This window comes from Sarcophilus harrisii, chromosome 4, assembly GCF_902635505.1.
Source record: "Sarcophilus harrisii chromosome 4, mSarHar1.11, whole genome shotgun sequence".
Lineage (NCBI taxonomy): Eukaryota > Metazoa > Chordata > Mammalia > Dasyuromorphia > Dasyuridae > Sarcophilus > Sarcophilus harrisii.
In genome coordinates, this window is record NC_045429.1 from 222,502,234 (window position 1) to 222,526,480 (window position 24,247).

At 33.4% G+C, this 24,247-nt stretch overlaps 1 protein-coding gene across 1 annotated transcript in view; it reads left to right on the plus strand.

Annotated features, from left to right (window-relative positions):
- TBX18 (T-box transcription factor 18) overlaps window positions 1-23,834 on the plus strand; it is a 32,301-nt gene extending 8,467 nt beyond the window's left edge. Inside the window, exons 4-8 of the mRNA XM_003769252.2 lie at window positions 409-580; window positions 6,216-6,383; window positions 11,575-11,639; window positions 20,566-20,660; window positions 22,213-23,834. Coding sequence (XP_003769300.2) covers window positions 409-580; window positions 6,216-6,383; window positions 11,575-11,639; window positions 20,566-20,660; window positions 22,213-22,937 — 1,225 coding nt within the window. The 3' untranslated portion in view covers window positions 22,938-23,834. The remainder of the gene's footprint in view (window positions 1-408; window positions 581-6,215; window positions 6,384-11,574; window positions 11,640-20,565; window positions 20,661-22,212) is intronic.
- Window positions 23,835-24,247: the final 413 nt, after the last annotated feature.

Genomic DNA, 24,247 nt, shown 5'->3' on the forward strand with positions numbered 1-24,247 from the left:
TTGCAGTGCAGTTTGAGGGGATTATTTGCCTGTGAATGCATAGCATCAACTATTCAGATCCTCTCCCAAAAAACAAACAAACAAACAAAAGATTTTTTTAAATTACTGTCATTGTCACATTTTCCAAATATAAATATATTCAGTTGCCTAGGGTTGAGATGTGAATTAAAGAATTGAATCATAATATTTACCCTTTTCATGGCATGTATGTCAAGCTCATTACTACTAAAAGTTACCAGCAAAAGCCTTAAAAACTGCAACAACAACAACAAAAGGTTTTGTTTTGTTTTTTAATGGGAATTGGTTGAGGAAAGGGGAAAATAATTTTTATTCTTATTGAGTTGGTGCCATTGTTGATTTCATATTTGATCCAAGTTTCTATGGCATATGCTTCTATTCCCGTGTTAGGTATGTTTATCACAGCTCTAAATGGATGGTGGCAGGTAATGCTGACTCACCTGTACCACCCCGAGTTTATATCCATCCTGATTCACCAGCTTCAGGGGAGACTTGGATGCGGCAAGTTATCAGCTTTGACAAACTGAAACTTACCAATAATGAGCTGGATGACCAAGGACATGTGAGTGCCTTGTCTTGCTTAACTGAAGCATTTTCTTTCAAATAGCAATTTCAGTGCTCTTTCCGAATGAAGGCAAATTAACTGTTTTCTAGTCTTTCTATCATTTTCCTAGACAAAGCACCTATCATGTATAGTTTGAGTTTGTTTTTTTCAAATGGTATATATGGACAATCTTATAAGAAGTTTTAGATATTGAGACTAAATTTTGTGTTTTCACCTGAAGAAAAAGAAAAACCAATTAGCCCTCTTTTTCTGTTTAGCTTCAACATTTGTCTTCAATATCATGAGGTGCTAATTACTGCACTCAAAATATGAACAGCATGGGAGCTCAGTCGACTCAGATAATGATTTATTACATATCTTATGGATTGAGCTTCTTTCCCAGCTGAAGTTCATTACTTCACTAATTGGCTGAGTCTTATGCTATTGAGTGTTCTGTTTGCAAGCCTCAAATTATTTAGTTTGACATTATCTAATGTGACAAAAGATGTTATATTAATATTTATTTACTTTTTAAAAACTACTGAAATATGACACATGTGAGTAAATATCTTTCCGGCCTTCCTTAGTGATAGAGCTATTCTTGACACTTTAGCAGAAAAAAACACAAAAACATTAAAATTAAAAATAATTCTTTTTTGCACACCATTATTGTCAACAAATATAGTAATGCTATACATATGTTGGTCTCCTTTCAGAACAAGTACTGAATACTGTGAGGATCATTCTGATAGATGAGAAAGACATGTTTGAGGAAGAATTTTTTGATGCTTTCAATCCTGTCCTAACAAATACATATTAAAATAAAACTGCTTGATTTCAGAAAGGCATGAGGAAAAGTAAGCATTTTTGATAGCAAATCATGGGTTACTTTGGAGGGAAAAATCTCACAACTGACACAAACTTTCATAGAATGATAGTTTTATATGTGGAATGATGGGAACAGGATATGATTTGTACATCACAGATTCTTGTAAAGGGGTCTTTTAAAAAGACATTCTTGTTGTGCCTAATAAAAACTCTGAATCCTCAATAGTTTTACTTATTGATTGGCTTTTGGTTATTCTATATGACTTGCATAAGACCCCAGGGAATTTTAATACTAAATTTTTATGTCAGATACTTTATTTTATTATTTGTTTGCCTTATTTAAAAAAAAAACAAAACTTTTAACTTATGTAACCAAGTTAAAACAATTCTCATTTGCCTATGGTAAAATGTATTTTTAAAAATACTATTACAGTTTAATATGCAATATTAAAGGGAATATATTGTGATCATGCTACCATGTTAAATTTTGGGAACATGTGAGTAAAATACATATATATGGTATATATGTGTATCTGTGGATGTGTGTGTGCATGTATGTATGTATGTATATATATATACATGCACACACACATATATATTCTACACAGTGTAGGACATTTTAATTTTTATTTAAATGTGTCTAATTTTATTGGGTTCTTCAGTTAAGAGTAGGTCTTTCAAAGATAAAAAAAAAATTGAAACCTTAAGCAGCTACATTAACATTTTTTTCTTAATACTTAAAACTACCTAAATATTTTCAATTTTCTTGATTCAATTAGAGCATTCTTCACAAAGCAATAACATTTAAAGTAACAAAGAAGTCTTTTTTCTTTATAGTTTTCAATTTAGAAATATTAATAACTAGCATTTGTCTTTAGCTTAGCCATGTTGAACTTGAAGTAGCATATTGGATTCTTTTACAATGTTGGATTTTTTTTAAGGGCTGAAAGATAATATGTACTGTTAGATCCAAATGTTTATAAATATTTCATTTTTCATTACTAAAAAAAGTGAACTTTATCCATCAAAAACCCCAGCATTCAGAAAAGTGTCCTTTCCAATGGAAGATTTTTCTTAAAGTTATGCAATGTTGTACAAAAATTGTTGCACTGAAGGGATTTGTGGACTTTGGAGTTGCAGTGAGGAATAGTAAAAATTTATCGATTTGTCAGTTGGTGAAGAGAAAACAGAAAAACCCAAGAGCATCTTCAAGATAATAATCTGTCAAATCAGAATCACTAATTCTGTTAATTCACTTCATAAAATAAAATGTACTCACTAGAGAATAACTGTGGCCTAATTAGATATTTAATTTGCTTCCCATTGGCTAGTGTATCATTGATTATATTTATAGATAGCTGTATTGGTATCTTGGTGTTCTCTCTCATGATCTATTGAGATCATGTCCAGCTTAATTTTTTTTTTCCTTTTAAAATTCTAGAGGATGTATCACCTTTCCAAAATCAAGATATGGAAGTAAATTTGAATGAAATTTTAAACAGCTTCTTTTTTGAATCATTTTATAATTTTGTCTTTTCAGTCAAATCCAACACTTTGTGACCCCATTTGGTTGTGGGTTTGTTTTTTGTTTTTTGGAGGGAGTAGGGTCAAGGTGCTATTGGCAAAAATAGTAGAATGGCTTGCCATTTCCTTCTCCAGCTCATTTTACAAATTGGGAAAGTGAGGCAAACAAGATTAAATTATGTGCCCATGATCATACATCTAGTATATATTTGAGTCTGGATTTAAATTCCGGTTTTCCTGACTCCAGGCCCAGTACTGTATTTACTGTGCTACCTAGCTGCTCTTTTGAATCATATTTTGATTTTTTAAAGGAGAAGGCAAATTCTAGCTCTGACCACTCACTAGTGTGGTAGAAACCTGGGTAAGTCACTTAACCTCCCTGAGTTTCAGTTTTCTTCGTAGTAAAATGATAATAAAGATAATAATAGTTTGCAAAACTCATTTCATAGGGTTGTTTTGAAGTAGGCACTTTGAAACTCTTAATGTATAAATGGGGGTGATTATTCTCTAGCTGAACATCATTTGTCCCCCTTTTTGTTCTGTTTTATCTCCTGCTTTGAGCTGGTTGAAAAAAATTGAATCTCTATACACAATGAATCAAGAACTTCATAGTCACTGAGTTTTATTAATAAATAATGAAAATAAAATGGGAAGTTATCCTAGCCAAACTGTTGAACTGTCCCACAGCTGTAATGTTTCAACTAATCTTGTTACAAGACTGTTTAGGTCACAGTCATCAGTGAAGTCATGTATCATAGTGAAAATAACCCATATTCTTAATATAAGCTTGATTCACTCCTACAGACCAAACTTTAACCAGTCCTTCTCTTTTCCATCTTGGAACTAATCATTCTAACCCTACTTCTTAAATTGTTGCAGTATGGTTTTGGGGGATGGGATATACATCCTTAATTTTGTGAGTAATGATGGCTTGTCCCATCTAATTTCACCAACTTCAGCTATACAAAATGAAATTCCTCAAAAAGAATTTTCCCTTGGAAAAAATGATTACAGATAAGATGCCTGAAATCTGTATAGGATGGACATGACCAGCTATGGCTACTGATTTTAACCATACATAGATGTGATGTGGGGGAACTAGTCACAAGGAGCTTCAAAGAACAGATCCTTTTTTTTCCCCTGAGGCAATTGGGGTTAAGTGACTTGTCCATGCCTAAATACAGTGACTTAGTTTCAGCAGTAGTAAGTATCTGAGGTTGGATTGGAACTCAGATCTTTCGGACTCAATGTCCAGCCTTTTCTTCACTTCAACACCTAGCTGCCCAAGTGTTTTTAATAAATGTCTATTAATTGATAGATATATATGCCTTTGAAAAATTGTTTTTAAAGGGACCACTAGCTAGTTGGGGGAAATATATTCAAAACACAATTATCACTGATTTGACAGAATCCTTAGAATCCCTGGCTTGCTAATGATAATCATCACTGAAACTAAGTCAATGTATTTGGGTGTGTTCACAAGTCTGATTTTTTCCCCCTTCACTTGTAGCATGCATGGAAAGCTCACAGAGTCCAATGTATATTAAAAATATATATATTTGGCTTCAACCAGGTTGATACATGGTTGTTTTAAGTATTTGGTCTGCATCATCAGAAGGCCAGCATTCCTGATCTTGGCCAGTTTCCCATTAAACCAGGGGATACCTAAATTCATCAGTGCTCATGGAAAGAGATGCTCTGTAGTTAAGTGCTTGCCAATATGATCCTAAGCAAGAAACTATGTCCCTGCATCTCATTTTCCTGATGTGATGAGAAAGGCTCAGAATCTTATTTCCTGAGGGCCCTAGGAAGTGAATATCTGTCTGGGATGGTAGATTCCAGTTAACGTTGACATTGCTTCCACTGAGAGGTCTTTAGTATAAGAATACCATACTACACTAAGTGGAACTAACAAGAAGAAAGTTTTTTTTTTTTTTTTCCCTCTTTTTACAACAAAGAAATTCTCTGAAAGTCAGGGTTATCCATAATCATGCAGGCTCAACTCTGGTCCTTCTCAATAATTACTGCTGGTACTTGCATCATAATATAGAGTGGAAACAGAATTGGATTAAATATCAGAATACCTAAGTTCCAACTCTTTCTTTACTACTAAGTGACTGTGAGTTTAGGCAAGGATTTAACCCCTATGGACCTTAGCTCTTTTCCAAATCTTCAAATTTGCAAACATAAACATTAGTAGATAATTGTTACCCAATATCTACTTTTCTATGTAATTAAAAATTATTTATTGTTATTTTTAGAAGCCCTTTCCAGCCTTAGCTAAGAAAAGCATCTTTGGGAATGTGATTTCAGCTCCAACTCCAGCCATCAGATTTTAGAAGATTCCTTCAAACTAAGTTCAACATTGAAAGGCAGCCAAACTCAGATTAATTGCAATGACAAATCTAGGTCCCAGAATACATATGATGTAATATGCTTCCCTCTTGGTAGAGAGGTGGCAGGGGAAACAGGAGGAGGGTACAGTAAATAAATGTTGTATCTGAGAAGTTATTTTATCAGTTAATTTTGCTTAACTGTTTTTCTTTCTTATAAGAGAGGGTCTAAGGAACTAAAAAGGTTATGAGGAAATGATGGTGGTGAAAAAACAAAAGGCAGTAATAAAACTAAAAGAAAATAAACAAAACCTTAAATCTGCTAAAAAGAATCTTAGACTTTTGAATTTCTATAGCACCATAGGAAAGAAAAGGGTAAATTTACGCATTAAATATTCATTGGCAGTGCTTAAGGAAGTTTATGAAGGCTCTTTAGCTGATTTCTCAAGTCCATTGATAATTTATGATGCTGAATTCTAATGAAGTGGATTGGGGACAGTAAGAAATAATGCTTAATCTAAAAGTATAAATAACTCAACAGGAGGGAGACCAAAGAAATTTATCACTTAGTGGGCATGTAATTATTACTAATGCATCAGACCTATTGTCTGAGTAAAAGTAGTAGGATTAAACACATTTTAACCATATAATTTCAAGTAGTTTCCATTTTATATAGATTTATAAAATAGTTGGGGCAAATCATTTCGATGTTAATTCTTTTATATGAGCCATAGTTATGAATATATTTTCAGGAAAATGACAATTCACATGGCTCTAGATGAGGGACTCATAAATACTGAAACTTGCATTGTCTAGACTTTTAAAATTGTGAAGATATTTCTTGCATTAATAGAAAATTTTATTTCCAACCAAGAGACATCATAACTTGATTTTTTTTAAAGGTTAGTGTTGACCAATTGATGATAACGGGAGATGTCTGACAATTTTTTTTCTTTTTTTTACTCCAGATTATCCTTCACTCTATGCACAAATACCAACCACGAGTGCATGTCATTCGTAAAGACTGTGGTGACGATCTTTCTCCTGTCAAGCCTATTCCATCAGGGGAAGGGGTTAAAGCATTCTCATTTCCTGAAACTGTCTTTACGACTGTCACTGCCTACCAGAATCAACAGGTATCTCTCTGTCTTTGATATACTACCATGACATGTTTCTTACCCCAGGAGAAAAGAGAAAGTTAGCCTTGTCAGTTTATGATGAAATATTATTATAGTCTATATTAAATGAAAAACATTGGGATATAATGGTTTAAAAAAATCAAAACAAAACAAAAAAAAAAATTGCTTAAAACTAAGAATACCTGGGGTCAATTTTGTCTGTGACCACTCGCTGGCTGAATGACTCTGATAAAAATTCTAACCTGTCACAGTGCCCCATGACACTCTCCAATATTCTACATTGCAGAACAGTCACTGATCTGCATTGGTAGAGGATGTTTCCATATCAGGAGTGGCTTGAGCAAGAAAGATTGAGACCATATGCTAAATACTGAAACCTAAAATAATGATATTTTGATAGAAATAATTCTTCAGTGTTCCTTCAAGCAAGTCTTCTCTAATAAGCTCTTGTTGGTACATTACTCTTAGTTCCATGTATTTGTGGTAAGTGTATTCTTTAGACACAGTTTTCTTGTGGCTATTGAGATAATTTGGTGGATCCTTGGCACTGTCAGCATAGAAATTTCTTTAATTGGTACAATGCCATCTCCTCTGAGACTTTTGTTTATATTGTCACATAACTCCTACATAGCAGTAAGCTATATAGTGTATTAAAGGCCTTTCTCTTGTTCTTTTAATAATGGGTTATTTTAATAATTAGAGTAAGATAATATTTAGAAATAGAAAGTAATAGAAAGGAGATAAGGAGCCAGAATTAGCGTCATGAAGCCCTAGATTCTAATTCTGCCCCTGACATTTATTAACTGTATGACGATGGGCAATTCACAATTCACATAACAATTCTTTTTTTAGGTAATCAGGTTAAGTGACTTGTTTAGGGTCACACAGCTAGTCAGTATCTGAGGTCACATTTGAACTCAGGTCCTCCTAACTCCAGGGCCCATTGTTCTGCCACCATCTCTACCTCCCCACATACCCTGAAACTCTTTCAAAAATTATATACAATCATAGATTATTGCTGATGAACACTGATGGAAGGATTTTCTACACTAAGAATTCCCTGACCCCAAATGAAGAGTACTGAGAAATTATAAATCTATACATGGTCCTAAATATTTTAATAAAATATATAGAAGAATTTTATAATAGCAAAATTTTTTAAAAGTAATTTGTAATTCAGTATATCTTCAAATATCAAAAAATTAGATTATTTAAATCTAATTTTATGTTCATTTTTTCATTATTTACCAAATATGCCTATTTACCACCACCCTACCTCCCATACCCATGCTAGAAAAGTATGAGAAGATAAAAACTTAGTTGTCTAAAATAATTCACTTGAGAAGTTTGTCCCCTCCCCAGAAATGGTAAAGTTAAATTAAATTAAAGAGATATTTTGGCAAGAGGCTAAAAACAGATCACAAATCCATCTTTCACTTATTAAGTAGATCATCCTTGCAAACTTGGGAATGATTCCCCCAAAACTCAGGCTGTTTGACCCACAAACAACAGACATACTCAATCATTTGAAGACTTTATAATTCATACTACATTGGTCTCCTTGCTCTTCCTCAAATGCCATCACTCCATTTCCTGATTGAATTTTCAATGGCTGTTCTTTATGCTTAAAATTCCCTGTCTCCTTATTTCTGCCTTGAGGGTTTTCTGATTTCCTTCAGCTTCAGATAAAATATTACCTTCTAGAAGAAAGCTTTCCCTGCTTTGTTCAGTGGTAGTGTTTTCCATCTACAGATTATCTCCAGTTCATCTTGCCTCTGCCTTGTGCATGATACTTTGCACTTTTCCCCAGTGATTGTGTGTGCTTTGGGATGATCACTTTATTTAATTATTTATTTTTTACTTTTCTTTCTATTCCTAACACATAACACAGTAGCTGCTATAGAATAAGTGTTTAATAAGTGGTTATTGATTTGAATTGTTTTGACTATGGGAAACCTACCAGGGTTCACACTATGCTGGCAGTCTTTGAGAATCTGTACTTAGACTTCAGGGTAGACCCTTGTCTTATTGTTATTTATTGTTCAGTCATTTGAGTCATATCCAACTCTTCATGTTCAAAAGTGCAGTGATTTGCCTTTTTCTTCTCCAGTTCATTTTACAGGTGAGGAAACTGAGGCAAACAGGGTTAAGTGACTTGTCCAGATTCATAGAGCTAGTAATTGTCTGAGGTCAGATTTGAACTCAATGAAGATGAGTCATTCTGATTGCAAGCTCAGTGTTCTATCACTATGCTACCTAATTGTCTCAGAGTAGATCTTTAGGGGAGGAAAATTCTTCATTTCAATCAATAAGTATTTATTAAGCACCTACTATGTGTCAGACATGTGCTGGAAATACAAAGACAAGAAGAACGTAACAGTACCTATACATATTCTTATAAGAAACAAATCCTATAACATTTATTAAACTCCTAGTGTATATGTGTGGTATAAGTTTAGATAAAATATGATTCTTGCTATGGTTTAAGGAAACAAAATTTCCTTTAGTAGTCAAGTAACAGGCCTGGTAGATCGAAGGGAAACACTACATAGTAGTATATTATGACCTTGACAAGGCTTTTGAGTCTGTTCCTACAATAAAGTCTAGGAAAGCAATTTCCTAAGTGATGTTTAAGTTTAGGTGATATCCACTTAGGATGATGGAATCTGACTTAGTAAGTGGTGCATTACTGAAAATTTGGAAAGATTAAGATGATTTCACTGTTGTTGTCCTTCGTAGAAATAAATCATATCCTTTGTTATTAAGAGTTTATCAGAGGTGTCCAACTCAAGGCTCCAGAGTAATTTATAATGCCTATTTGTTCCTTCATAGGTGTTTTGTAGTTGACTTGGTTATTTATAATACTCAGAATAGCTTAGTCATTCACAATTATTCTTTGAACAATATTGCTGTTACTATGTACAATATTCTCTTGTTCTGCTCATTTCACTCTTCATTGTTTCATGCCATTTTTAATATTGATTTTAATCAACCTACTCATCATTTCTCATACCACAGTGGAATGCTATTGTATTCTATCACAATCATATATCAAAACTTGTTTAGTCATTCCCCAATTGATGAGTATGCTCTCGATTTTCATACAGAGCCTATTGAACCAGATCAAAATTAATTAGAAAATGTTTAACAAAAATAAATAAAAATACAAGAAAATATAATCTTAATTTGTGGTTTTCTACATCAATATGCTACTTAGAAGAATCCATTTTGAGCTAATCATCACTGGTTTACAGCATCCTTCCAGAATATGGAATTCAAAGGATGATTATTTTATTAGGCAGAAAAGGAAGGAACTGGAGGAAACAACTGAACAATAACCAGTAATTTAGGAGCATAGTCTAAAGCTAAAAGGAACTATCTAGAGTTAAATTCTTCATAATTGTTGAAAAAATTGAAGTCTGAGAAAGTTTATCACCTTGTCCAATGTCATGCAGTAGAAATTATCAATTCAAGTTATCTGACTCCAGAAACAATGCCCTTCCCACTGTATACCCTCCCATTGTTATGACTTTAAAAAAATCTAAATTTAAAAGGATCTTGCCAAATTATTGATATGATTATACATGAAAACAGACAAATTTTTGCCAAGGATAAATTTAAAATAGTCATTTGGAAGAGAGAATAAAATAATGTATAATGTGGGTAGAGATGGATAATATGCCAGATTTCCCCAAAATAATTTATGGGGGCTGAATATCATAGAATATTATAGAACAACAATCTGTGAATGAGCCAAAGAGGATTGTCACTGAAACACAAGACACAATACCTTGTTATGTTAATGATATTTCAATACCACCGAACCAACAGGTTATCCTCTCCTTGTTTCCATAAATGGTCCATAATGTACGAGTGCTGCTGTGTCCAGATCTGACTTATAGAAATTGTAATGTATCTGTAGAACTTGGATGAGGTTTCAAAGGAGACCTGTAAAGATGATTAAAGGGTGGAACAATAAGAGCTACAAGGAAAAGTTATAGGAATCTGTGTTTTTTCAGCCAGGATAAGAGAAGGCTAAGTTATAATTTAATAATGTTGTTGAAGCGTATAAAGTAGTCATATACAGATTCCCTTACTGTGGGAAAAGAAGAAAGTCTATAAGCTATAGAAAGGGTTCCTAACCTTTTTTTGTGACCCCTTCATCAGTCTGAGAAGTCTATGGACTCTTCAGATTAATGTATTTAATCATATAAAATAAAATACATAGGATTCCAAAAGCTGTAAAGAAAATCAATTATATTGAGATGTATTTGGGGTAGTTGAGTATCATAGTGGATAGAGCACTATCAGTGGAGTCAGGAGGACCTGAGTTCACATTTGACCTCAGAGACTTATTAGCCCTATGAATACAGGAAAGTCCCTTAACCCCAATTCCCTTGGAAAAAGAAATACATTCATCAAAATATATTTTTAGAAAAAAATCTGACACTGCAACTTAAGAATACTTAAACTACTGGCTCATAGATAGAGACTTAGAGGAGACTTTAGAGATCTTCTAATCTAATCCTCTCATTTTGATAGTTGTGGAAATTGAGCAGAAATGGCTGTCACACAGGGAGTAAGTAGCAGAGGTGAGATTAGAATCTAAGTCCTTTGATGATAAAACTTATTTTCTCTCACTGCCTCATGAAGATAGATCTAAGGAAGAGTTTCAGTACAATAATGATTGTTAAAAATTAGAACAAGGGTCAAGAAGGGTTATTGAATCAGCTTCTTAAAAGGGTTTATATGGAGAATATATACATACATATATATATATATATATATATATATATATATATATAAATTATTTATAGTGTTAAAGTGTCAGAGTATCAGAGGTAAGCTCTACAGTGAATAAAAATTCATCTTATCATGAATTCTTAGTTCAAATCTTGCCTCAGACATTTGCCAGATGCTTGACCCTGGGAAAAATACTTAGTTTTGTCTGCCTCCGTTTTCTTATCTATGAAATGGAAATAATGACAGTATCTCTCCCAAGAGTTATCATTAAGAATAGAATAATATTTGTACAGTACTTTGAAAATCTTAAAATGCTACATAAATGGTATTCTTATTCTTCTTATTGTTCATTCTGTGAACATTTTTCCTTTATAATATTCTGGGGTATAAAGATACATTTGCTCGTAATTTATACTTTCTTTAATATGACCTTATTTTCTCCTAGATTACACGGCTGAAAATTGACAGAAACCCCTTTGCCAAAGGATTTCGAGACTCTGGTCGTAACCGGTAAGGTTTTGATACATGTTTAATAGTGATAGAAATAGTCATAGATCTTATTTATTGGCTATTTTATACTCCATATTTTGAATTATAAAACATTTCATTCAGATTTCTGTTACTCTGAAAAATATTTATTTTAGAAAAATCATATCCAGTAACTTTGGAAATTTTATAGGTATTATGATCATAGAACTGGTACCACAGTGGATGGAGTACTGGGTCTAGAACAGGAAAGATCAACTTTCTGAATTCAAATTCAGCCTCAGACACTTTCTAGCAGTGTGACCCTGGGAAAAATCACTTAATTCCGTTTGCCTCAGTTTCCTCATCTGGAAAATAAGCTGTAGAAAGAAAATGGCAAATCACTCTAAAATTTTTGCCAAGAAAATGCCACATGGGGAGTCAGAAAGAGTCAGACACAACTAATCAGAAAAAACAAAACAAAACAAAATAAACAAAACAGATGCTTTGCAAAAGAAAAATGTTTTTTGATATTTATTTGATATTCATAATTCAGCTAAATTCAGGAAAAACCCATTATAACAGCCTGACCTCAAGCTATAAACATAATACATTTATAATAATACATTGTGGGGTTGGAGCTTTTTTTGACCTAACAAGCATTGATAAAACTCAATTCCATAAAGTCCCTTTTTGTTAAGATGGCCAAATAACATATATTAAAGTCATTTTACTCTGCCTCCTCATATTATCTGCCTTAACTTTAAATGTTCCTTAGTATTCAAATTGTTTTATCTCCTTTACCAAAATTACTCACTTGTTTAATTACTATAAGTGTTTTTGAATTTGGGATTATTTCTACCAATAATTTCTGCAGCTTTGTTGCCTTTCTTCACTACTCTGGTTTGCAAGCCAGTTATTTGTTTTGTGTGTGTGTGTGTGTGTGTGTGTGTGTGTGTGTGTGTGTTGGTATTTCCTCTCTGTGATTATGGCTCTATTCCAGTACAGTAATGGTTATATAATAAATATCTAAACAATAATAATAATTATGACAATGGTTAATAGGGTACATAATCTAGAGTAGTACAGGTACTAGTTTAATCCCAAAATTCCAAATCTCAGTCCAGAGTTTCACCTAGAATGTCATTTTGTCTTTAGAACTTGAATGTGATTTCTCCCACCCCTACCCCCACCTCTGCCAAGAAACAAACATTTTATGACTTTATTTTTATTTTGCAAAATTCTTATTAGCAACCTCATTTCCTCACAAAATGTTGGTTTTCATAGGATGTATGAACAAGATTCATAAACCATTCATTTCAGTGAGGGAAGAAAGCAGTAATCCTTATAAACATTGTATTGTGATTCCTAGTAATCTGTATTTTAATTACATGTTTTGTGAGGTAGAAGAATCACAATGAAAATTACTCTTGAAATTCTTTATTTTATCAGAATTTGCCCTTTGTAGGTGAATTTTCTGTTCTTGTTTTATAGGAAAACAAACAATCTTGCATTAGGAAATTCTGCAATCTTGGTTGAATTTTTAGTGAGTTCTGTTTTACCTTGCTTTATGAAGTCCACATTTTCCTGAAAAGTTAATTATAAATTGATCTAGATTTTAACAAATTCATAAGCATTTATTAAGCATCCTCTGTGTGCCATACACTGTAATGCTAAAGATACAAAGACAAAATGAAATATTACCCTTTCTCAAGAGCTTATCTTCATTTTAGAGAGATGATATGTGCATATAGATGGATGTTCACAACACAAAGACAAATACATTGTAGTTTATGAAAGGAATGAGCAATGTGTGCAAATATTGCTGGCAATATCAATTATCTGGAAGTGAGCAGGTGGGGGCTCAGTTAAGACTTCTTATAAAAGAAAGGTAGCACTTTGGTTTAGTCTGAAAGCTGTTCTAGAAAGTGGAGGGAAGAAGATTAAGGAAAGAGAGTATTCTATTAATGCACAACACTAGGAGGTGTTATATATGAGCAGCAGCAGGAAAACAAGTTTGTTTGGACTATGGAGTTGCTAGAAGGAGAATCATACATGAGATTGGAAAGACAGGTTGGCATCCAGTTGTGAAGGACTTTAAAAACCATTTAGAAGACATATTTTATTTTAGAGGCAATGTGATAAATACTTGAATTTATTGAGTGGACTTGCAGTTTAGGTAAATGTATGGTTAACAGATTGAATTGGGTGAGAGGCGTGGATGAGAGATAAGTTAGGAAGTCATTGCAGTAGTCTGGTTGAGAGGTGATGAGGTCCAGAATTAAGATAGTGGCTTTATGAGTGGAGAAAAGGAGAATTATATAAGAGGTATTGGGATAGTAGAAAGGACAGGAGATTAAAGGTAAAAGGTGGGTTTTATTGTTGTTCAATCATGTCTTATTTTTCATGACCCCCTTTGGGTTTTCTTGGTGGAGATACTTGAGTGGTTTGCCATCTCCTTCTCCAGCTCATTTTACAAATGAGGAAACTGAGACAAATAAGGTAAAGTGGTTTGTCCAGGGTCATGCAACTCGTAAGTATCTGAGGCTGAATTTGAACTCAGGGCTTCCAGACACCAGGCCCAGAGTTCCGTCCACCCAGTTGCCTCAGAGGGTGGGCTACCTAATAGAAATGTTTAGGGTAACAATATGGTCTCTCCTGTTTGTAAAGTGGTCAATCATTTTTAACATTTGTTTTTTCAGAAATTTTTTCTAATCAATATTGAGTCTAAGAGTCTTGCATTGCTTGTGGTTTGTTTTTGGATTTGGATTTTAGAAATGACTTTTTAAAAATATTGATAAGTATAGTTTTAAATGAAGTAGAATGAACACTGCATTGGGGGACCTGAGTCCCCCCTGACCTGAGTTCGAAACCCAGTTCTACCACTTAGTACCTGTATCACCTTAGATCAATCATTTCACCTGATTATATTAAAAGATTTGCAAAGATTACTCATGCAACAATAAAAGCACTAATCATTTCAAAATGGGAAAGCTTGTGGTAAAGAGTGATATGAATATATATGACATTATTTGAGAAGACACTCAGCCTATGTGCCTGTATGTCAGCCAAAGTTTATCATTTAAGACTCTTCAATTCACTAAACATTTACTAAGTGTTTACCATATCACAGGTAATGAGAATATAAAGACAAAAGGAGAAACAATTCTAGCCCTTACAGAATTAGAATGAAAGTTGAGAGGAAAGAGGCTAGAATAAGACATTTAAACAAATCAACATGCTATAATTTGAGACTGGAGAAATCAGAGATCAGAGAAGGATATGGTCCCTAAACTGAGCCTTAAAACAAGTTGAGAATTCCAAGATGCAGAAGTAAGGAAAGACATGATGGCCAGCACTGTTACCAAAAAAAAAATGGAAATGGGAGATGGAAAACTGAGTTTGGACATGTAAAGAACAGGAAATAGTCCAATTTTATTGGAATACAGAATGAGTGAAACGGAGCAATATAAATCAGTCTAGAAAGGTCTGTGGGACCTAGATTGTGAGAGGTTTTAAATGCCAAAATAATTTACATTTTATCCTAGAGGTGAAAGGAAGCTAATGAAAAATTATTTTTAGTGAAAAAAAGTTTTTTTTTAAATTAGCAAAAAAAAAAAAATTCAAATCAGGTGTTTAGTTTAATGTTTAGTTTGATTTATGTAAGAGTTTTTTCCTCTTTTTTTAAAAACTTATTTTCTCCCTCTTTCCTTGGGTTCACTGAGAATATAGGTAATATAGATAATATAGGGAAAAAAAAGTTAGTTAACTTCTTAATTATTTCAAAATATTTGTTATTAGAATTTTCACATCTAAGCCCACAAATTAAATAAACTAAAATTTAAAGTTATTAGTATGATATGAAAATATTGAGCTATCATGTGAATTAATGACTGGTATAATTAGTGTGTTATATTTATTTTTAAAAATACCACACAAATTAGATGTTCTCTTTGAAAAGCTAAATATTATGAAAACCAAACTTTCTGTGCTACCTGAACTTAAAACATATTTTACTTTGACGAACAAAAACTGTATTATTACAGAAAAGAGAGCACTATTTTACTACTTAATATCATTTGTCTATTATTTGCCCAATTCATTTTAACAAGAATTTATTAAGTTACTTTTATGTATCAGATACTATGTTAGGTCCTGGAAACAATAAATCTCCTACCAAAAAAAAAAAAAATAAAAACCTTCAAAGGCCCTACGTTCAAGGAACTTACATGGAGGGGGAGGGAAAACAGGGGAGGCACACAGAGAGGTAAATAATAGCATATACAGAAGAGTTAATATAAAATATTTTAGATCTTATTTCTAGGTTAAATATAAACCTTCTTTGGGGTGGGCCAAGAGATAGGACCATTTTATTAGATATGAAAACTGAAAAAAGTCATAATAAAACATTTGATTCATGCTGTGACTATCTGTTATACACTGCAATTGATTTGACCTGCTATTTAAAAAATTCTAATTCTATTGTCTTTTTCTTATATATAATGAATTTGTTGGACAAGACAGCATGTAAACAAAGGTCTCTAATTGTTTAAACTATATAAAATAATTCTCTTTAACTAAAAATGCTCCTTTCTAACCACTTTACAACCCCACAGGCTGTTTTATAGAAATCAGTAGCTTCAGCTCTCAAAAGCTCTGCTGCAGGACATTTGCAGAGTGAAAGAGAATTTATGTGCTGAGAATAGTTTCATTCTTCAGCAGGCCTCAGGTTTGACCCTATAAAATCTTTTACTCAGGAAGGTACAAAAATTTCTCCTCTTTAAATACTTCAAGAAAAACATAACCATTTTACTAAATAAACTTGGCTATTTGATAGTGTAAATTAGGGTGGTGATAAAATGTGGAAATTGTTCGAAGGCATCTTGTATAAATTATCGCCTTGGTTGTGCTCCTCCAGGAGGTGCCTTTTATCTTCCCTTTAACTAGAAAAGAAAAGTCTCCATTAATGCAGAAAATGAAGGCTTGGTGTTTTGTTTTGTTTTTTAATGTCCAGGTTCAGCTAATAAACATTTTATAATGGTTTCCTGCAAAATATCTCAGATACTTTCTGGAGCCTGAAAACAACTATCTGAGAAAAAAACATTGATGGCTTCACATCTGATCATTCATATATTTATAAGCTTTTCATGTGTTTTCTTCAAACCTAACTTTTTTTGTTGTTGTTGTTATTGTTGTTGTTGATGATGATGTTAGCTTGTCCCCAAGTGATTTTGTTTGTGAGTTTGCAATGGGAGCATAATAGACTTGCAGTAAAAAATAAAATCTTGGAATCATAGATTTAGAGGAAAGGAATTTAGCAATCATTTAATCCAATACTCTCCTTTAACAAATGAAGAAACTGAGTCCTGAACAGATGAAAAGATTAGTCTAAGATTATGAAGATAAGTAGTAAGCCTGTGATTTGAACTCAGGTTTTCTGATCCACAATACAGAGCTCATTCTAATTCACTCTTCACAAATGCTTCTCTTCTCTCATTGCTCTTAATATCAGGAAATACTAATTGAACTTCATGGTGTGGACTGCTTTAACAGTCTTGTGAGACCTCTGTACTACAAAATGAAATATATAGATTTACCAAGAAAATAAATTTACTGAATTACAGTTATCAACATTTTAAAAAAGTTCTTAGACCCTAGGTTAAGAATCTTTGTCCCATTGTGTCTTAAGCTTAGTTTTATGAATTCGTTCATGTTCTTTTGAATTGGTCAAGGTATAAATTTTAAATTCTAAATGCCCAATGAGATAATACATACAAAGTGATTTGTAAATTGTAAAGATCTCTATAAAATCAATTAATGTTAAGATTTTTATTTTTTGTTAAATATGTAGTCACATTCCATCTACTATCCTGTATTTAAAAAAAAAACAGCTCTAGAACAATACTAATTCAATAAATTTAGGTTGCCTAATTTATCTGGAGTATACCATATGAAATTATCAAATCAAGCCAAGCCAATGAATATTGATTAATAACCTTCTACGTGCCAAACATTGTGCTAAACATTGGACAAATAGAGAGGCAAAAAACAGATCCTTTTCCCAGTCTAATATGCAAACAAATATGTAAGATATCTATAGGATAAGTTAAAGCTAGCTAATTTTAGCTGGAAGGCACAAACATTAAAGGGGTCTAGGACATCTTTAGTTCAATACACATTTAGTTAATGTCCATTGTATTCCAGATACCCTACTATGAACTAAGATAAGAAAGACAAAAATGAAAGCAGTCTGCATTCAGGAAGCTAATAAACATTTATTTAATGCCTGTTATATTCCAGTTATCATGCTAAGCAATGGAGCTACAAAAAGAAGCAAAATACAGATTTGCTCTTAAGGAATTTACAATTTAATGGGTCAAGATGTAAACAGATATGTATAAACTGTATGGATGATAAGTAGAAAATAATTAAGATAGGAAAGGAACTAGAATTAAGAGGAGTTGGGAAAGTCTTCCTATAGAAAATGAGATTTTAATTGAAACTTTAAGTCAGGAAAATCAGTAGGCAGAGATGAGGAAGGAGAGGAAAAAAGAAATACCAAGTCTTAAAACATAATAATTCCTAAAACCATCAAAATGGAAACACAAAGCAGTTTTTAAAAGCTATTTAGAAGCAAATTTAAAGGTCCAAAGTAGTTTTCACAAACATTTTATATTATAATCTAAAAATGCACACAAATTTAGAATTAATATTAAGTTCAAATATATTCATTGCAGACAATATGGAGATAGAAAGTTTTGTGACTACATCTGTCAAACTCACATCCACATCACTGTTGGATGGTTCTGATTCACAATTTTGTCATTGATACATGCTTTACTTTGGGAGTTGTAAAGAGAACTTGTAATCCTTTCTATTGGGAAAAACTGAGATTGATGGATCTCTTGAGTTCAGGAGTTCCAGGTTTTAGTGGGCTATTTCAGTGGATGGGGCTGTGCCTTTACAAAGTTCTGCATTAATATGGTGAGTTTCTGGGACATTGGGGAGCGGGAAACAGGTTATCTGCTTGCCTAAGGAAGAGGGAACTGGCCAACATCAGAAAAGTTGTTTTAAATTCACATTCTGGCAATTACCATATATGTTTTCTTAGGGGAGTCATTTAGCCTTGGAGCTTCTGTTTCCTTATCAGTAAATCCTGAGAAATTATATCCCCTACCTTTCTCAAAAGCTCTCCTGAGGTTTAAATGAACCAAACGTTTGAACTGGAAAACACTATGTAAATATTATTGCTGTAGTTCTTCAGTAATGACTGATTCCTTGTGACTTCTTGTGGGGTTTTCTTAGCAAATTATACAGGAGTTGTTTTGCATGTCCTTTCCAGCTCATTTTACAGATGAGGAAACTGAGGCAAACAGGACTAAATAAATTTCCCAGAGTCACAAAACTAGTAAGAGTTTAAGACCAGATTTGAGCTCAGAAATATGAGTCTTTTTAATTCCAGGCCTGGCATTTAATATACTATGCCACTATTAAGTGCAGACAAAATTTTAAAATTGCAGGGACCTTTAGAGATTGTCTTGCACAGGAAATCTTGATCTTAAGACTGCTAAACTTGGAAACTGAATTTCAATATGATTGGTTTCTTTTTTAATCTAATGTATTTAATTGTAGGCATTTAAATTGTGTTGTTCTTAGGAGTCTATCCCTTTACCAGACTTTCCCAAAGGGGGCCACAATACAAAAAAGTTAAGAACATTTCCTCTAGCTCAACCTGGCTAACTTATGAACAAATTAAATTGATGCCTATGGCATTTGCAAAATGTTACTATAAATTAATTCAGATTTCTGATTCCTAATTCAGTGTTCTATAGCATTATACCATATAACCTCACCCTATGTATTCCAGTTTTTTTTGCATCTAGAACAAACATTACTAATATATCTGTTTTGTAGTTTTCCACTAGCATGACTACAAAAACTACAAGTTGAAGCATCTCAGTCAGAAGCGACCTCAACAGGCATGTAGTCTGTATCATTCAGGAAAGAAATGTCCCTCCCCTTTCATAACACATCTCAAAAGAGGCCATTTAGTATCTGCTTACAATCATTTAAGCAGAATTCTTACATGATCCTCTGGAGCCTTCTCCTCTTTCCACTCTAACCCTTACCATCCTCTCCTTCTAGTAAAAGGTGATCTTAATCTTTTTGTGTGTATAATAGTTCCTCTTGGAAATGTGCTGAAGCCTAAGGACTCTTTTTCAGAAAAAAATGTCCTAAATGTATAAAATAAAATACAAAGGACTAAAAAGGAAGCCAAAATCTAGTGAAAATAAAATTGCATTTTTCCCTCATCCAAATAAACGAGTTCTCTAAAATCTATTTACAGATTGTTTCTGTTTGTAAAGTTAATGTTTCTTTGCAGTATTCAACCCATCTAGAACACCTGTGATATTTTCAAATTGTTTTATATATTGTCATGTTTAAACCTCCAGATAACCCTGAAATGCCGATGTGATAAGTATTATCATCTTCTTTTTACAGAAAAAGAAATGGAGCCTTAGGAAAAGTAATGGTTATATAGCTAATAAGTTAATAATAATTATTATTAGCTGTGTAACCTTGGATAATTACACTTAACTGTTGTTAGTTTTCCTCAGTTTCCCCAGTTATAGAATAAGGAGCACCTACCACTAGGGTTTCTGTAAGAATCAAATGAAATAACTATGATGCATATTGTATTGTGGCACATACTGGACATAGTTGTACTATGTAAATATGAACTAATAGTAATTCTTCTTGCCTCCTTACAAAATTGTATCAGGGTCTTGATATTTCTCCTCTGCTTTTAGCAAGCTCCTAACTTTCAAAGATAGGTGACTCTCAAGAGGTTGGAATCTGTCATCAGCAGTAATTTAATCAAATAGTTTTTTTAAAAATATATTTTAATGAACTGTGTTAAAAAATGTGGAGCAAACTGAAGTTGATTGGACTTTTTTTTTTTAACATTTAGAATGGGTTTGGAAGCTTTGGTAGAGTCATATGCATTTTGGAGACCTTCCCTGAGGACTCTCACATTTGAAGATATCCCTGGAATACCCAAACAAGGTAAATGAAAATCCTGTAAAGTCACATGAGTCAGATATGCAACTTGGTTCTGATGTCAAAACAGGGCTGATTTTTTCCCCATTTAACTAAAGATTATTTTCTTTTCCTTTCTCATTTGATAAAGAGAAAAAGAAAAACTTTTGTAACTGATATCAATAGTCTATCAAAACAAAATCCCCCATGGACAGTGTTCAAAAATATGTATCCTTTTGTACTTTGAGTCTTTTACTTTTCTGACAGAAGGTAGTCAGCATATATTTTATGAATCAGGATTGGTCGTTATAATGAGAATTCTTAAGTCTTTCAAAAGTGCCTATTTTTATACTGTTGCTATTATTGTATTGATTCTTCTGGTTATGCTCACTTCAATGTGCATTAGTTTATAGAGATCTTTCCAAGTTTTCTTTGAAATTATTTTTGTCACTTTTTTGAGCTAATTCTTAAGATTGTTGCCACCAATAGAAAAAGAAAGTGATTTCATTTCCCCTGATGAAAGCCTAATTCCCTGACTTTCACATCCATCAGAATCCATCTATTTCCAAGTGATGGCAGAGGGATTATTCCTAAGTGCTTGAAAAGATTTATGATTTTATTGGAGCAAGTTGTACTTCTGTTGGAAGCACCTCACCCCTCTCCACTTTTCTTTCAGTAGTTGATGTTTTCATGAGTTTCTGTGGCCAAAGAGAGTCATGATCTACACACACTAAGCCAGGGTATACCTCAGATTTTACTAAGCCTACACTCAAAACTTTTCCAGCTTGTATAGACTTCCCAGAAATTATTTTCTGTGCTCACAACTGTTGAGGATAAAAGGTCAGCTCTATTCTATTTCAGACTTTAGAGCAGGGAATAGTAGAAAAACATAAGATTTGCTTTTCAATTGAAATTTTGTGATTTCATTAGTGAGGGAAACTCCTGACATGAAAATCCCTCCATCTATACAGATCAGTAATTCAGTGGCAACTTACAATCTTAGAAAATTAAATTGAAGAGGGGAGAGTGGGTGAAAAACCCAACAACAAACTTTTTAGACAAGTTCAATCTTGGATGTTATCAGATTAGTGATATTGCATAGAAAAAAAAGCTTTACCTTCTTCACCTTTAACACTGTCTCATTTCTTCCCTTATCTATCATTCCTTGACATATCTATTGTTTTCTCAAACTTATGAATGCACATGTGTGGGCACACACATACATACCATGTGTATTCTACAGGTGTCTCATGGAGAGACAATATAGGTTCAAAGAAAACTAATAGGGAGTGATGTGGCAGTGGGAAGAGAATAAAGGATGGGCACAATTTCAGATCAAGGTAAAGTAGGAAATTTAGTTTTGATACAAACCTTGAGAAATTCAGAATTTGTAATATTCACAAAAACCAGTTGAGAAACAACTTTAAAACCATTACCATTTTTAAGAGAGAAATCTGAATTCAGCAAGCTCTCTTCTGATTAAAATCCTGAAATGTCTTTAAATCCTATAATTCAAAATCAAATTGAATCAAGACAGCTGAGTGTTATTGGCTCTTTATGTTTTATTAATCTTTTGTAGGAAACACAGGCTCGTCTACCTTACTTCAAGGTTCTGGAAATGGAGTTCCTACTACCCACCCTCATCTTTTATCTGGTTCTCCTTGTTCTTCTCCTGCCTTCCACCTTGGGCCAAACACAAGCCAGCTATGCAGCCTGGCACCTGCTGATTATTCCGCCTGTGCCCGTTCAGGACTTACCCTCAACCGGTACAGCACCTCCCTGGCTGAAACCTACAACAGGCTCACTAACCAAACCAGTGAAACCTTTGCCCCACCAAGGACCCCCTCTTACGTTGGAGTTACCAGCAGTACGACTGTGAACATGTCAATGGCTGGCAATGATGGAGACACATTCAGTTGTCCACAGACCAGCCTATCTATGCAGATTTCAGGGATGTCTCCCCAGCTCCAGTATATCATGCCCTCACCATCTGGCAATGCCTTCGCCACCAACCAGACCCACCAGGGCTCTTACAACACTTTCAGGTTACATAGCCCCTGTGCTTTGTATGGATATAACTTCTCCACATCTCCCAAACTGGCTGCCAGTCCTGAGAAAATTGTTTCTTCCCAGGGAAATTTCTTGGGATCCTCCCCAAGTGGGACCATGACTGATCGACAGATGTTACCCCCTGTGGAAGGAGTGCACTTGTTGAGCAGTGGGGGTCAACAGAATTTCTTTGACTCTAGGACCCTAGGAAGCTTAACATTGTCATCATCTCAAGTGTCTGCACATATGGTTTGATGGAGCCTTTATGTCAAAATGCATTTTTTTCCCCCTAGTGTACTTTCTGTTTTTAGCTGTATGGAAGGACTATCATTTTGTGGCTTGTATAATGTGTATATAATAGAAGAGGAAGGTGCACTGAACCTTTGAATTTGCTCATGGTGAGATTATATTTATATATATTATATATGTATGACATATATAATATGTATACATGTTATATATCTATACTGTATATACATAGCCTTTTGAATTTTTCAGCCTATACAACTGCACCCTCCATCTGGTTATCCAGTTGTACAAAATGTTTGCAATGTATACAACATATTTAGCTCAAATTCCAAGACTTTTTTAAACACAAAATGATATATTTAAAGACTGGGCCCCGATAACTAAACATTTTTAACTTAATTTATCAGAAAAGTTCTCTAAACATTTGTTACACCTGTGTTGATAATCTAGTACTTATGACTGCTGTTATTCTTAGAGATTTGGAAGGTATGAAGACCTTAAGTGCAAAAGGTCACTCAAAGACAACATCATAAGTCTGGGCTACCCATAAGAGTAAAATAGCTTTCATTCTTTTACTTTGTTCTTATTCACCAGTACTAGCATGGGATCTTAAAAAACAGGCTGGTTTAGTAAATCGTTAGGAATGCTTTGAGTGTGAGGCAATCTGGGTTCAAGTCCTGCCTCTGTTATTCACTACAGACAAGTCATATAATCTTTCAGTGCCTTACATAATTCTCTAAGATTCTAAATTACAGACAATCTCACATCTGCAGTGGAGTTCCCAAACTGTGGATCTCTATCCCAATAAAGCTATAAGTGTAGACCAAAAAAAAAATTTTTTTTAATCCTATGACCTAAAGGCCTTTGTGATTCTGCTTCTTGGAAAACCAGCAATATCACTGATATATATATATATATATATATATATATATATATATATATATATATATTAATTTTTTTTCATTTTATGGGGTTATTAGTGGTTCTCTATAGAGAATGCATTTGTAATTATTTTAACTTTCATTCAAGTATTACAATCTACAATGAAAGAGACTGAAATGTGACAGTGTCCAGGAGACTTCCTAAATATGTGGTACTCATATTTTGATTGTCACTAGAGATTTAATTCTAGAAGAGAGAGAATACTTATTTTTAATAATTTAAATCTAGCTCTACATTCCCATGATTCTAATAATGAAATACAGGAAATCTCTCCTTTAAATCAAAAGGATTAATGTAATTTTCCCCCTTAGCTGTGCTCTGGTCAAGGGTGTGAGGGTCTCTCTTGCTTTGGGTTCTCACTACTAATTGCCTAG